Source organism: Thermobia domestica, chromosome 13, assembly GCF_964235325.1.
Source record: "Thermobia domestica chromosome 13, izTheDome1.hap1.1, whole genome shotgun sequence".
NCBI lineage: Eukaryota > Metazoa > Arthropoda > Insecta > Zygentoma > Lepismatidae > Thermobia > Thermobia domestica.
In genome coordinates this window covers 84,487,759-84,502,302 of record NC_137466.1, presented here as the reverse complement: position 1 = coordinate 84,502,302, position 14,544 = coordinate 84,487,759, and the positions used below count along the sequence as shown (strand labels likewise).

The window sequence follows — 14,544 nt, the reverse complement described above, 5'->3', positions numbered from 1 at the left end:
CTTATCGTTTTACTGCTTTGAACCAATCATAAAGTCAGAGCATATCTCAAAATTCGGTTAAAGGCATGTCTGGGAATTTCACCTTGCAGGGAATACTCTGCACACTCATTGAACATTAATGAAATATGAATTTTTGGATTGTGTATGCGTGTACACTGATAAGGATAACCACTGCACGATTTCTTGAATTCGAAATAGGGCCTTCTGAAATTTGGCTTTTTCGCAATTTTGGACAGTCCTAGTTCTGAAACTATCCACTTTTCCCCACAGGTCCATAGGAACTTTTTGACTTATTTTGATGTGAGGAATTACCTCTTCCAGTTTGTCGGTATAGTTCATTAACACCCTATATATATACACTACCGGCCAAAAGTATTGCATCACCACCGATATCAGTAGAAAACGAAAAAATGAAATGAAATCTTTGAGTTTTACGTCCCACGGTTATGCCGGTTAGGCTAAAGGAGACGGTGATGATGAGTAATGAATGAAATGGTGGAATGAAGAAAGTGGGAGGAAACGGGAGAACCCCGAGAAAACCCACGCACACGGTGTTTGTCCACCACAAAGTTCACTTGGCGGGGGCTGGGATCGAACCCGGGACCCCTAGCACCAGAGGTGAACGCTCTACCACTGAGCCACCGCGGCCCCCAACAGTAGAAAACGAAATGAATGCACATAATTATGAACACAAATAGAACAATTTTATATTTGCGAAACAAAACAACAAAGGGTAACACAAAACCAAAACAGAAGAGTCAGAATGTGAAACGAAATCATTCAAATTTGGGATTTATCAAAATATCCACCAATAGCTCTCAATACAGCAGCACACAACCTAGGCATCCTCGCGAGTAATTTCCGTAATGTTTGGGCTTTAAGTCCGTTCCAACACGTTTGTAAATGTACCCACAACTGTGTTTTATTAACTGGTCGACGTTTTCGAACGTTTCTGTCTAACTCATCCCACAATAACTCTATCAGATTTATGTCTGGGCTTTCCGGTGGCCATCGCATGTTTATCAATTCTTTTTGTCTTTCTTTCTTTCTTTCCTAAGTACGACTTACACAAATGAATAGCGTGTTTGGGATCATTGTTTTGTTGAAAAATAAATCCCTGACCGACAAAACTTTTGCCACTGTCTCTCCATAATGCGATGATAATCTTTTTTCATTGTTCTCTCAATTTTAACTAAATCACCAACATTTTCACCCGCGATACAACCCATACGATGACAGACCCACCACCATATTTGACACTTGGATTAATGGATTGTTCGAGCATGCGTTCTCCACGAAGTCGACGAACAAACTTTCTGCGTTTAGTTCCAAAAATTTCGAATTTACTTTCGTCACTAAAGAGTACTTTATACTACTGTTGTACTGACCAATTCTTATATTTTTTAGCCCATTGCAATCGTTTACGTTTGTTTTGTTTACTCAAAAGTTTTTTGTTGTTGTTGTTGCAATGTATCCCCTTGATGTACCGTGTTTTCGAAGTCGGCGTTTCAGTGTTTTAACAGATACGACTGTTTCTCGGGTAGCATTAAGTTTTTCTCGAATTTCTGGGGCAGTTAGTGTTCGTTGACTTTTGCTTGTGACCACAATAAACTGATCTTCATTCTTTGACGTTATTCGCGGTCTTTCAGGTCATCGACGATTAACATTTGACAGAGTTTCGTTGAAACGTTGAATAGTGCGAACAACTGTAGATTGATGTATGTTCACTTTTCTAGCGATCTGTCACGTAGAAAACTTTAACGTGTACAATTCCACAATAACAGCACTTTGTTCTTTACTAAGTTCACGAACTTGAGCCATACTGTTCATATGTGTCGAACAAACAATCACTTATTTAGTATATTTTAGCTGACAACTCTTGATAACCACTGGTCCCTGAAAGGCGAACAGAAAAAACTAGGCACAATTGCAACTGGTTTCGTACTTACAATATTTTATGTTGTATGTAAACAAATATTCATGTTAATAATTATACCAGCTAAAAAAATATTATCTTCCTACTTGTCAAGAACTTTTCTTTTTGCTGTGACGGTGAGGTCTCGCCACATTTTGAACTAATTTTTGATCGCGAGAAGTTATTTTACTGGTGACAAATTTAGAAACGTTTCAGAATGACTTAACGATAATTTATGTATAACATTCCAACATATTTTCATGAAAATCGGTACACCTTGTACGTATTTACAGCATTTCCATGGGTGATGCAATACTTTTGGCCGGTAGTGTATATATATATATATAAAACACAATTGGAATATTTGTGTAATTCAATGACCTTCCACGAATGATCACAACAGTTTCCGGTGCTTGCAGTTTTTCCTGTACATGTTAATGATATGCATAGGAGACCAAACCACATAAACAATGAAACACTAAAACAGAAACTAAACATTCAATACTTTCAGAATGTAACTTCCGTTATTTTATTTTATTTATTTTTAAACTGAAAATTGCGATCTTGTTTATTCCCATATTACCTTGGTATAAACGATATGACATGCTTATGGGCAATAAATATCTCTCAGCGGCTCGGGCGAACATAATAGTAAGCGCTACTTTCAGTGAAATTTAGTTATTAGATGGTATGGGTTGGGATCGAACGTAAAGTTAATTTAATTTCGGAAATGTATCTTCAGGAAGCTTGTTTGGTACAGTACACAAGTTCCATTGATGCTCTGACCAGCTGGTAGCAGTTCCCGGTGCACGATGCCGCGAGCAGTCCACCAAACACACAGAAGGACCTTCTTTTGCAGTGCTGGTTTCGGTTGCTTTCGAACCAGTTCATGGGACGTTAACCAATGATGACGGCGCCGTGGAGCTTTGTACAGAACCCACTTCTCATCACATGTCAATATCTTGTCCAGAGATGGCTCCTTCCTCAGACGAGACAGCAAAGAAACACAGGTGTCTGCTCGCGTTGCCTTCTGGCCCGGAGTCAAATCATGTGAGACCCATCGATCCAACTTGTAATGCTTCCCAAATTGATAGAGGTGCTGCCGAAGGGTTTCTCCACTCACACTGAATTGTAGTCCCAGTTCCTCACATGTCTGGCCACTGTTCGCCTCCATTGCTGCCTGAATATTTTCATTTTGTACATGTGTTAGTATTCTGGCACGTGACGCATCTTCGAGTGTTTCGTCACCGTCCTTAAACTTGTTAAACCACCGCTGCACTGTCCGCGCAGTCACGACACCCTCACCAAACGCCTGGCATATCCCCCCCCCCCCCCTCTTCAGCGGCACATCTTGACCTCAGTTTGAGCTCGTACAGCATACACGCCCTTATGACGCTCTGTGGAGGTCCCATGTTCACTCTGTCCTTACGCATGTTCAGGGTGTAACTGAACTGCCACAACCAGGTAGTACGTTGGATATACCCACACCAACAACTAACCTTTACATTATCTCCATTCGCATTCAAGTCACGGTGTGAGGGCCAATTGAACACAGATCTCCACAAAAGCGACAGAACTTTCTTGGTTACCTTTATATTGTAAAAGTTTGTCCCATATAGGTATAGGTAGAGCGTTAATAAAAAGTGTTCGGAATCGACTCCCACTACCGGTTTTTATTATAAAACTTTTCACTATAAAAGTATTTTGTAAAAATACTGTACAAATAATCTCTCTAGTATACAAGGTTAGATATAGGTAGTCTTTGACCGTAAGGTCGCAGACAGGATCTCCACAAAACACCGTAGCAGGCTAAGCAGAGGGGAGATAGGGACCCAGTTCTCCGTAGTAAGCAGAGGAGGGTTAAGTGGCCAACAGAGCCCCGTAGCAGGCTAAGTCAGGAGATCGGATAGGCTTAGTCCCGTAGCAGACTAGAGGCCTGGGGTTAGGTTACTCCTAATGTTCCGTGGCAAACAGTAGGAGGGTCACCAGAAAACTGGTACAGAATTGCCGTCGTCCAGCCAATTTAAAGGGTTCCTTGGGTGGCGGTGGCGCTGCTGCTCCGTGGAAAAGCTGGAAACCGTCGTCTGCAAGTGATTGTAGATCCATTTGGTGTGAAATCCTCTTGCCAAACCACGTGATAGTGTTTGTAAACACTGGCGTATGGAATTGTTTATACACTACATCACGTGGGACATTACAATATATATATATATATATATTAGTACTTTGAATTTTATTATTATATTATTTCTTTCGTCACATATTAAACTGATTCGTTGCAGCAGAAAATGCTTTCTTGATACTTTGTTTATTTAAAGCTCCTCCCTACGCTAACTTTTTTATTTTTTAAGTGAATAACTTAAAGACAATGAAGAATATAAAAAGTGTAGAAAGCGAGTCAGATAATATCTACAAAATAATATTATATGAACTAATAATTTTTTCGAACACCTGTCGTATAGTTTGTAAATTTGGATGTTTCACAATTATGACGTCATAAACTACGCACCCAAATTTCTGGTCCATCAGAAAAGGTTGGAAATGTTTATTAGTTTATTTAATAGCATTTGTAGATACTACTTGGCTCACTTAAGAACTTTTTTTATATTCTTCATTCTCTTTAAGTATTCACTAAAGTTTTAAAAAAAGAAAAAGAAAAAGAAAAATTGATGTGAGCTTAGCGAAGAGCCTTAAGTTTGATTGAAATTTAAGGTTCGTGTTCAGCATCCTAAATGAGACGGAATGTACTATTTCATGTGGGAACCAAACCACTGCTCAGGTTTGTGTCCAAGGCAAATACCCCACCAGGAATCGAACCCTGAACTACGTGCAAACATAACAGATGTATTAGTCATTTCGTTACAATAAGGTACATTTGTTTCTTTACCTAAGTTTCTAAACTAATCTCTAACTCATTCGATATGAATCATCCTTGCGTATACGTTGCATACAGAAAACTGTCTGCTATATACAGATGGTCTTCAAAATAACAGAAAGACTTGAAAGAACTAGATTAAAATGGAGTTGGACTACCTTTAGCCCCCAGAACAGCTCTAATGTGACGCAGAGTGGAGTCATAGAGGTCATAAATGGTAACAAGTGAAATATACTATTCAGCCTGCAGTGCATCACTCAGTTTCGTAACAGAGAAGGGAGGTGGAAATCGAGGCCGGATTCGTGTCTTCAAAACAGATCACAGAATCTAAATTATGTTCAGGTACAGGGATTGGACGCGCCAAGGAAGGTGTTCAACTTTATCTTCATGTTCCTCAAACCACGCCGCAACAGCTCCAGCAATGTCAATGGGCATATTGTCATCCTGGAATATAGGCTCAGAAACATCTGAACCATATGATGAACAAGTGTTCTCTAAAACGGCGACATAAACACGTCTAGTGACGTGACCAGTAAGTGTCAGTACAAGACCCACTGAAAACAGGATACTGCGGTTCACAGCTCATAGAGCTGCCACCATGTTACACGCGTGGGCAGCGCAGAGCATCATAAGCTTCTTTGGACACTTGCCAAACATAAAAGCAAGGTCCATCGTTTGAAACCAGGAGAACGATGACTCATCAGACCATATTACACGTTTCCAGTCATCAGTGGTTCATGTTGCATGTTCGTGGCACCATTGACATCGTGCTAAAGTGAGAGGTCCCTTGTCAGCGGTTTTTCCAATTTAAGCTGACCCCGCATGTACATGTCAAGTAATTCGCTACAGACTATTATTGTTGAAACAGGCTTTGAGAGGTGCTACTTCAATTCCCCCGTCACTTGCACCGCAGTAGCACGATAGTTCTGATGACAATCCGCTTTAATGCTGTCACTGAGTATTGTTCTCCGACTACTGTTTCTCTTCGCCGGAATTATCTTGCTATGAGTTTTATAAGAAAACATCACCTTGGTTACTGTCCCTCGCGAGTCAGAACACACCCAACTGCCATTCTTGTCGAGCTCGTGCCACATAATCGAGCGTCAATAAATCAAGGAAATCAAAGACATAGCCTATTTTACACTATCACTGTCGCTCTACTTCTCCTCACGGAGTATGGAGTTTGCGCTAACATACCAGCAGCCTGGCGAAGCGGTCCCCCGTCTGACCATTGTCAACCCAGGCAGTTGATGTCATTTAAACTCCAGGTGTTTCTATTATTTTGATAATTATCTGAATGTGAACGATTAAGAAATAGTTCGTATTTCAAGAATGCCATGGAGTTACTATCGGCTGTGTTCTACTAGAATATCAGTTTCGTTGACAATTACTCTACAGTGCAATGTACATAGTACAACACTGTATTTGAAATGGGAGTATCTGAATGGGAGGAAACTCTTTCACCTCTCTATTACAGCTTTTGAGACGGTTTCTAGTTTGCAATGTATTTTAAAACACTCTTTGGATACTTCTTCTTGATAACAATGATTAGTAATATGATTATCCTTAAGTTAGGCTTGTCAAGCGTACGGTTCACTCAGTGGCGGGAGTGTAAGATACAGAGTAGTTTGGAATCGATGTTACATTGAAGATCCATTTTTCGTACAGATTGTAATTATTTGTTGAAGTTAAGCGTCTATTTTCAACTCAGACGCTACATGAAATGTGGAGCTACAGTTACAATGGGAACCGAGCCGAGGACCACATCCACTAAAGGCACGCGCTAGCCACTAGATCAACCTGGAGAGCGACTTTTCATAGAGAGATGCTGCTGGATAATACTATATATAAATATTCCGTACGAGAAAGACACGTAATAATTTTGTATCTACTTATGCTATTTAAAACATCCAAAGCTCAGTTACCTTGAGCTGACGCCAGATATGAGGTTCATATAACGTCACCAGCATATTTCTTAAAGCAGGATTCTTCTTTTCGTTGTGGAGAACAAAGAGCACTGCAATTAAATTATGTCCCAGAGTGGTCGGCTCTTTACCTTTCCGTTGTACATAAAAAGCATGGCAGACGATACTTTGTATGATATCAAGTTCAATGACCTGCAAATTAACAAGGAATTAAGGACGTATTAAAACACAATTGAGTATTTACACAACACAATAAAATAAACTTATTTACTTAAAAGTATTAGAACATTCGCCTTTTTTCTATTAACTATGCATATACAAATAGTAATGAACCTTTGATAAATTGAGAAATGCACACTAATAATAATAATAATAACTTAGAAGTTACTTGCTCTAATCTTCTCTACATTGATAAGTAGAAAAGAGTGAGATGGATAAGTTTTGAGCTGATCTGTAAGAAAACTCTTCAATCAATTTACATTAAAAAGAAGTAGAAACTAATTATTCCGCAGCATGAGTTAAAGCGTGGACCCTGCGTTAACTGCCTGAAAACAACTGTTTTACATAATTTAGATAGAGTACTTTAATTAGATGTTATGTAATAGATACCAAACTCAAAATCAAGAGAGAGAAAAATACGAAAAAAGCAGACCGACTTTGACAGCAACTTTGCAGAACTTCGATATGTAATAACTAAAATGATAAGTAAAACAAATTGACAATAATACTATATACAACAACGACAGTAACGAATAACTCTTAATAATATACTGAGGAAGTTAACACTATAGAACATACCAAATAATTCAATACTACACTCTCAAAGATAAACTATCTGTAATATACACACAAATACATAAATAAGTAAAAAGGATGAATAATGGATAAGTATTAACATCCGAAACACCCTGATGTTTAAATGAGTCCTGAAAATATTGATCAAGGTTAGCGAGAAGTAAAGCCAAAGAAGGTGTATACTCTTCTGTTATAACAGAAAAATGAAATGTTTAAGTTTTACGTCTTATGGTTATGCCGGCTAGGCTAAAGGAGACGGTGATGATGAGAAATGAATGAAATGAAGAAGGTGGGAGGAACAGGAGAACCCGAGAAAAATCTTACACACAGTGTTTGTCTACCATAAAGCTCACTTGGCGCGAACTGGGATCGAACCAAGAACCCCATGTACCAAAGGTGAACGCTCTACCACTGAGCCACAGCGGCCCCTTATAACAGAAGGCTATACAGTTTCAGGAAGTTAGGAAACAACAAACGATAATACCTAGTCTTTAACACGACAATAAGAAATAAGAATTTTGTACGAAAAGATAAATCATATTCCATTTGATTTCTCTGTGACAATTTTGATTTGTTTGAGCTCACAACGTTCTATTTTTACGTTCAAATGAAATACTGTAAGCCCAATTCGAGTGACAAAGGATTTAGACTCCAAAGATTTAAATGAAAGACAATAGATATTCAACTGAAATGGTATTATGATAACTTAATTTTCTTTTAACGCTTTTCTTTTGAAGCTAATTCATTAATTTTTAGAATGTTACAGAATCATATTTTATGCACTTATTACATAAATGAAAAGTAACCTAATCTGCGTTGTTTATTGTCTTATTTTACCTGATATTTCGCTCTCATTTTTCTCTGAAAACTTTTTCGAGATACAATTTCACGAGAAAGTATCTTGAATGTCGTTCAACGCAAGAGGACATTCATGATATTTTACTTGGGAAACTTATCCCTGGAAAAAGCTTTCAGAAGGAAATGTCACGTAGAATAAGACAATGAACAACAAACTTAAGATTAGTCTTTATTTAAGCCATTAATTTTGTTACTTACATTCCGTGTAGTAGCATCTCCATTAATCCACGCTGTACATAACACGTGCCCAATACCCTCTGCTACATTTTTCTTACATTGTGTCAGAAGATGCTTAAAGTTTTCGAAGATTCTCTGTAAATACAATAAAAATAATTTGTTAAAGCGCAACTTTCATCATCATCTAAATGGTACAGCTATTGAACTGAAACTATTATTAAGAAAAATGCTGCTTTCTGTAAAACCAAGGGTAAATATTTAGAATGAAGTTCAAATGAGTAGCACCTAAACAAATATTAACTTTTCCCAATGAAACTTCCCAAAAATATGACTGATTACAATTTTCTAAGAACTAAAAATCAAATCATTAAATTTAATGTGATGAAACTATACTGTAACTCACAAATACAAGGTGTTTCAAAACAACACCGACAACGTTTAGGAGGTGATTCCTGACATCAAGATAGACAAAAAGTATAGATCAACATGGGTGCACAAATGCTTCCCTTCGGAGTTATAGGCTGCCGAAAACATAAAAAATGGACTTTAAGGCATGTACTTTTGGATAGGGCACATTGACACTAGTTCCTAAGTGAAGTCTTGACCAGACTACGGTAGGTTCCATAGTTTTGGTGTTATGGATCTTTAAAGTTTGTTTTTTTCATGTTTTTAGCAGGCTATAACTCCAAAAGGAAGCATTTGTGCACCCAGGACGGTCTATATGTTTTGTCTTATCTCGGTGTCAGGAATCATCTCCCAAACGTTGTTGTTGGTGTTGTTTTGAAGTACCCTGTATATCCAGAATAGAATAGGGAAAATATACACTGTAACATCAATTTTGAGTATGGCTGTGCAAGTTGCAGTCTCAAATCAAAATCAGAACGAGAAACTACCGACAATAAAAACTAGGAACGAGAAAAAGAGCTAATTAAAACTTGAGAATTGTAGTTCCAAACTCAGAAAATTACGGAATTTTAACGCTTATACATAAGGGCTCTAAATTAAAATATAGAATGGTCTAGAAATTTACATTGTACGTATTAGACAACATACACTATATTGCAACGACGGCATATAGATGACAATTAATGAGAATCTAGAGGTAAACACCTCCAGCGTTAAAGCAGCTGTTCCAATGCTGAACCAATTTCTCTAGAACAACGCTGGTAGCTGCTGAACCCTCCTATAGAGAATCACGATCTGCTCAGTCGGATGGGAAACGTTTACATTTCAGGGCCTTCTACGGAGCGAAGACGTGATAGTCGAGTGGCGAAAGATCTGGGCTCTAAGGTGGATTATCAATAAGACTATCGAAAGTGGAGCGAAGTGTACATTGCTGTTGGTAGCGTGTGTGGAGAATAAGCACACCTCGTAACAATTTCCTCGTCGCTTGTTTTTAATAACCATTTGGAGTGTGAAATCTGTAATAACGCGGGTCGTGGCACTGCCTGATAGTAACTCCTACAACTGAGGTCCACAGCGTGACTCTGCTATCAGAAACCTATGACTTTACCATCTTTGGTCTCGGTGACACAGAATGTTTCCAAATCTGTCTCAACTTCTTTGCCGCAACAAACGTTGTCCATGTGGTACTGGATGAGACATTCACAATATATCCCCATCCGTTCTGGTTTCTGTTCATCGGAGAAATGCCACGATACCCATTGGGAATATTAATTCCATGTCTAACTTCCCTGTGCTGGATTTTATGCATGGATCCAATTTTGAGATTAAGTTGTTGATTTAGTTGAAATGGATTTTATCATCCTTTCAGCATCGAGGCTATATAAGATATGGACTTACAATTAACGAAGGATTCGAACCACATGAGCTCACGCCGGGAATAGAACCCGGATTTCCAACACTGAAGACACGTATACTAACCATATAACTACAGGGGAGCTGACAGTTGTTCAATGCTCACGTACGGTTACGGCAATTGTCACTTAACATCATGTCCAAAGGGGCAATCTTTTCCTTATTGATTACAGGCACTTGCTTATATCGTGGGAGATTCGTCGCAAGGCATCCGTCTCGAAATTCGACACATCACTTGAATATATTACTTCATTTGGAACACTGCCTGTATATGACGAAAGATTTTCCCTGACGTAGCACCTTCAGTGCACAGAAAAGGAATCAACCCACGTTGTACTAGCCAATAAACCACTGATGATTCACCTTGCTCTCGGCTCAGCGAATTTGTGTCTCAGGTTACCGACATTCTGTGCTGTCACCTCTTGACCGCCCAGTTACATATTTGTAGTGTTTCCCAGCGGTTTCAATTGACCTTTTTATTTGGTTGGAACAAAGGGACTCCAAAATCGCTTACTTAGAAGAAAACAATGGAAACAGAATCACACTAAGCGCTTTTGTTAAATGTTTATAAAAACGGGGAGGGAACGCACAGAAACAAAATAAAAATTAAAGAGCAATAAAGCGTCCAGATGTGCGCCAAGTCAAAATGTTGTCAGGCTGAAAATAAAATAGTTTAGTGGAGGAATATATAGATAACGTTAAAACACTAAATTAATCCCTACAATGGATTCGGCTTTATTATAGCCTACGATTTGTGATAACGTAGCGCAGTCTCCTGTAGTGAATACTCATGGGGCAAGCTAAGCCAATCAAGAGTGAGTTTACGCGAGACGGATAACACCAAGATTTGTAAGTATTTAATAAACAATAGATTGTGGTGTCTCGACAGGTTGCAGCCTCGATCGCGCAAACGGTTGCACTATTAGTGTACAAGAGCAACTATAGTGCCAGCGGAAGGACGTAACCAACCGTCGAAAATACTGCAGGACTGCGTTGATAAGCGTTGCAGAGCGACTGGTACGGAGTCAGAGGCACTGTAAAGTGAAGGTGAGTACTCAACACAACCGTGGCTAACTCGAGAATGTATCTTCTCTGACAGTGCGCCGTACAGTCGCACATATGGGGTATTCTAACGATGACCCCGGAGTCACCCGCTGCTCATCACCTGGGTCCAGCCCAAAGATCCAGTAGGTGCAACGAATACGCTAATTGGACGACACAAGATATGAAGATGATCTGTTGGGAGGTGATTAGTTACAATTTCTACTCCACTTCGTGCATGGGCATGCTAGGTCCCTTAGTGGTTGACAACAAAAAATGAATCCCAATCTCATGGCAGAATTGGTACATCCAACCTCCTGCAACTTTTTCAATCATGCCGATGAAATCTTCTGAAACTAGCCACCGTCTACGTCCTGTGCAGAAACAGTCGAAGGAACACAGTATAAACTTCCATCTTAAATGCCCCAAATTCCACGCATCTTAAACCCTTGTGAGTATTTTGCATTACGTGCACATTGGTTTGGAACATACTACCAGACTACCGACGTCTCATTATATTCCCGCTAGGTCGGATCACTGTCCTACGGAAGGCGAAAAACGAGCTACATGTTAGAAGGTAGGTGTTATATTTGAGTTATCACCCAGTACTTAGGTATATACCAGGGGTGGCCAACATATCGATCAAGATCTACTACTCGACCGGCAGGTCGTAGAAAATAGCCCGGACTAGTCTGTTCTTGCACTATCGGTTCCGAAGCGAGTAATCCTAGTGCATTAAGCCACTTAAAAACACGCTCATCTAGTACAGCTTTAAGTAAGAACGTTTTTTTATTCATTCATAATAGACATAAGGTGTAACAAAGTCTTCCTTACTTTAAAAAAGGAATCCGATTCTTTTTTTTTTTTTAATATTTTCAAACTTCATCTACTTACAGCTGATAACACCATCACACAACCCTACCTACCAATATGCCAACCAATTGAACTCTTCTAAACGTTTTACTCTTTTTTTTCTTTCTTCCTTTCTTTTTCTCTATTCCCCCCTTCCCCAATCGGATGTAGCAGTTACCATAGTGTATTTTTTTCAGTTATGAGAGTTCAATTTTATTAAATTCTTTCACTTTCTTGAATTAATTGTATTTACTTACCTTAATATATGCTGATCCATATGAGAATAAAGAAGCAATAAAGTTGCATCCTTCGGGAGTTGTTAAGTACAGATTACTACGCGTCGTGTCCAATACTAGTTGTGACAATTCACTGGGATTTTCCTTTAGGCGACAAAATTTAAGAAGTTCTCTTAATTGCCACACTCGCTTTACATCATTTTTCTGAAGAAAAAAGGTGTAAAAAATAAAATCAACTTCTAACAATCAAATAAGATATTAACTTTTTTTTTTTTTGTGACACTGACTCCATCTTGCTTTCATTCACACTTTCGAACACAAACTCATATACTGGAATTTCTTTTTTCACAAGTCTTACAATTTTCAATATACTTGACAATACAAAGGATTTTTATCTTCAAACCATTAATTGGGAAAGCTGACTGGCTAAGGCACTAACTTTATTTAAAAGATGACAGGGTTGGCTGGTTTAAACCAGCTGGATTAAAAAAAAAAAAAAAAAAAAAAAAAGGTTTAAAAACAAACAAAAAAAAAAAAAAAAAAAAAACGAGAAATGCTTTAAATCATGTGAACTTCATGGAGACGTTTCCACATACCAAACCATCCGCATCACATTTATCTACTTTTCACCTTTTAATCAAGGGGTCCCGTGTTTAATTCTCGGTCGACCCACAACCCATCTTTCAAGTGTAAACTAAGTAGCGATTCGAGGTGTCCCTCTAAGCGAAAGTCATCTCCGTGACAACCTTGGTATTTCATAAGGATGTTAAGCCTAAACATACGAAACGAAACCACATTATATATTTCTACTTGCCCGAATGCCTGTTGTTTTATAAAGAAGGCAAGGTTGCTTAAATATATTGACAGAAATTGTCAAATTTATGAACTGCCTACGTAGCTTCCAACATCAGCTTGGATTTGACTTGGTTTTAATTTTATTGAATGATATATACATACCAAATTTGTAATTTAATACCTCAGTTTTAGCGTAGTGATTATGATACGTTGACCTTAAAATTTTACATACAACTACATTTAAATTAATACCAGGATTTTCCCAATGGCTAAGGCGGGAGTTTCCCGATTTATATATAATTCTGTATAATGTTTTTACTTGTGTAACTGTTTATCTTTTTGTCCTTCTGAAATAACTCTTGGCAATTATATTAACAAGTAGGCCTATGTAAAGATCAGTACAACGTATTTTTATCAGAAGTCCTTCGTGAGTGAGTCGGCAATCGCATTTGTGATCAATTAGTCCCGGTTTCGTGTCCAAATGGACAATTTCTCTTGGATGTAAGCCGAGAAGCGGTTTGGATTCCGCTTTAAGCTTATGTGACCCCTTCCAGCATAGCCTTGTTGTTGCATAATAACACCAAAGGGAAACAAACTAATTTCTGCCCATATTTAATATAAATACATAGAGTAAATTATTTAAACAAAACAAAACAAAAACAACAACAAAAAAAAAAACGGGTTTAAACCAAAGAAACCCTTTTTTTTTTCAATAAAAACCATGGTTTTTGCCAACCCTGAAAGGTGGTCATCAGGAAATCGAACCCTGGTCTCCGGTTTACTGTATGGATGTGTTAATCACTACGCTACCCAGCCCGCTTTCTGAAAAATCGTATGTTCTATCAACCTTGAGGTCGATGCTCAGTCATTCAGACTACGTGGACTGTATCACAATGCCTGTTGGACAAATTAGTATCTACATTTCAAAAAAACCTCTAACGGCTGGTATACAAATACGTATTATAAATGATAGTTGAGCGAAATAAAAGATTTTATATTACATCACTTCCACTTTTCCATCCACAACACGAGTTTGTGATATAATCCTTGTGGTCCGGGTGGTTGAGCCGACCTTAACTGATAGAATGTATGACTATTCAAGAAGATAACTGAGTTGAGTTGATTTTGAATTTAACGTCCTTTTCAACAGCGAGGCTATATGAGATGGGACCTACTGATTAACGTGGAATCCGAACTACATGAGCTCCCGCCGGGAATCGACCCTGGATCTCCCAAGCCAAAGGCGTGTACACTAAC

The 14,544-nt window shown here is 38.4% G+C and overlaps 1 protein-coding gene across 3 annotated transcripts in view; it reads right to left on the bottom strand.

The window, feature by feature from the left end:
• LOC145668281 (condensin-2 complex subunit G2-like) overlaps nt 1-14,544 on the bottom strand; it is a 120,837-nt gene that overhangs the window by 71,443 nt on the left and 34,850 nt on the right. For all 3 annotated transcript variants that reach the window (XM_081735995.1, XM_081735993.1, XM_081735994.1), the window contains exons 6-8: nt 12,514-12,696; nt 8,567-8,680; nt 6,716-6,907 (exon numbers count right to left, since the gene is read on the bottom strand). In XM_081735995.1, coding sequence (XP_081592121.1) covers nt 6,716-6,907; nt 8,567-8,680; nt 12,514-12,696 — 489 coding nt within the window. The remainder of the gene's footprint in view (nt 1-6,715; nt 6,908-8,566; nt 8,681-12,513; nt 12,697-14,544) is intronic.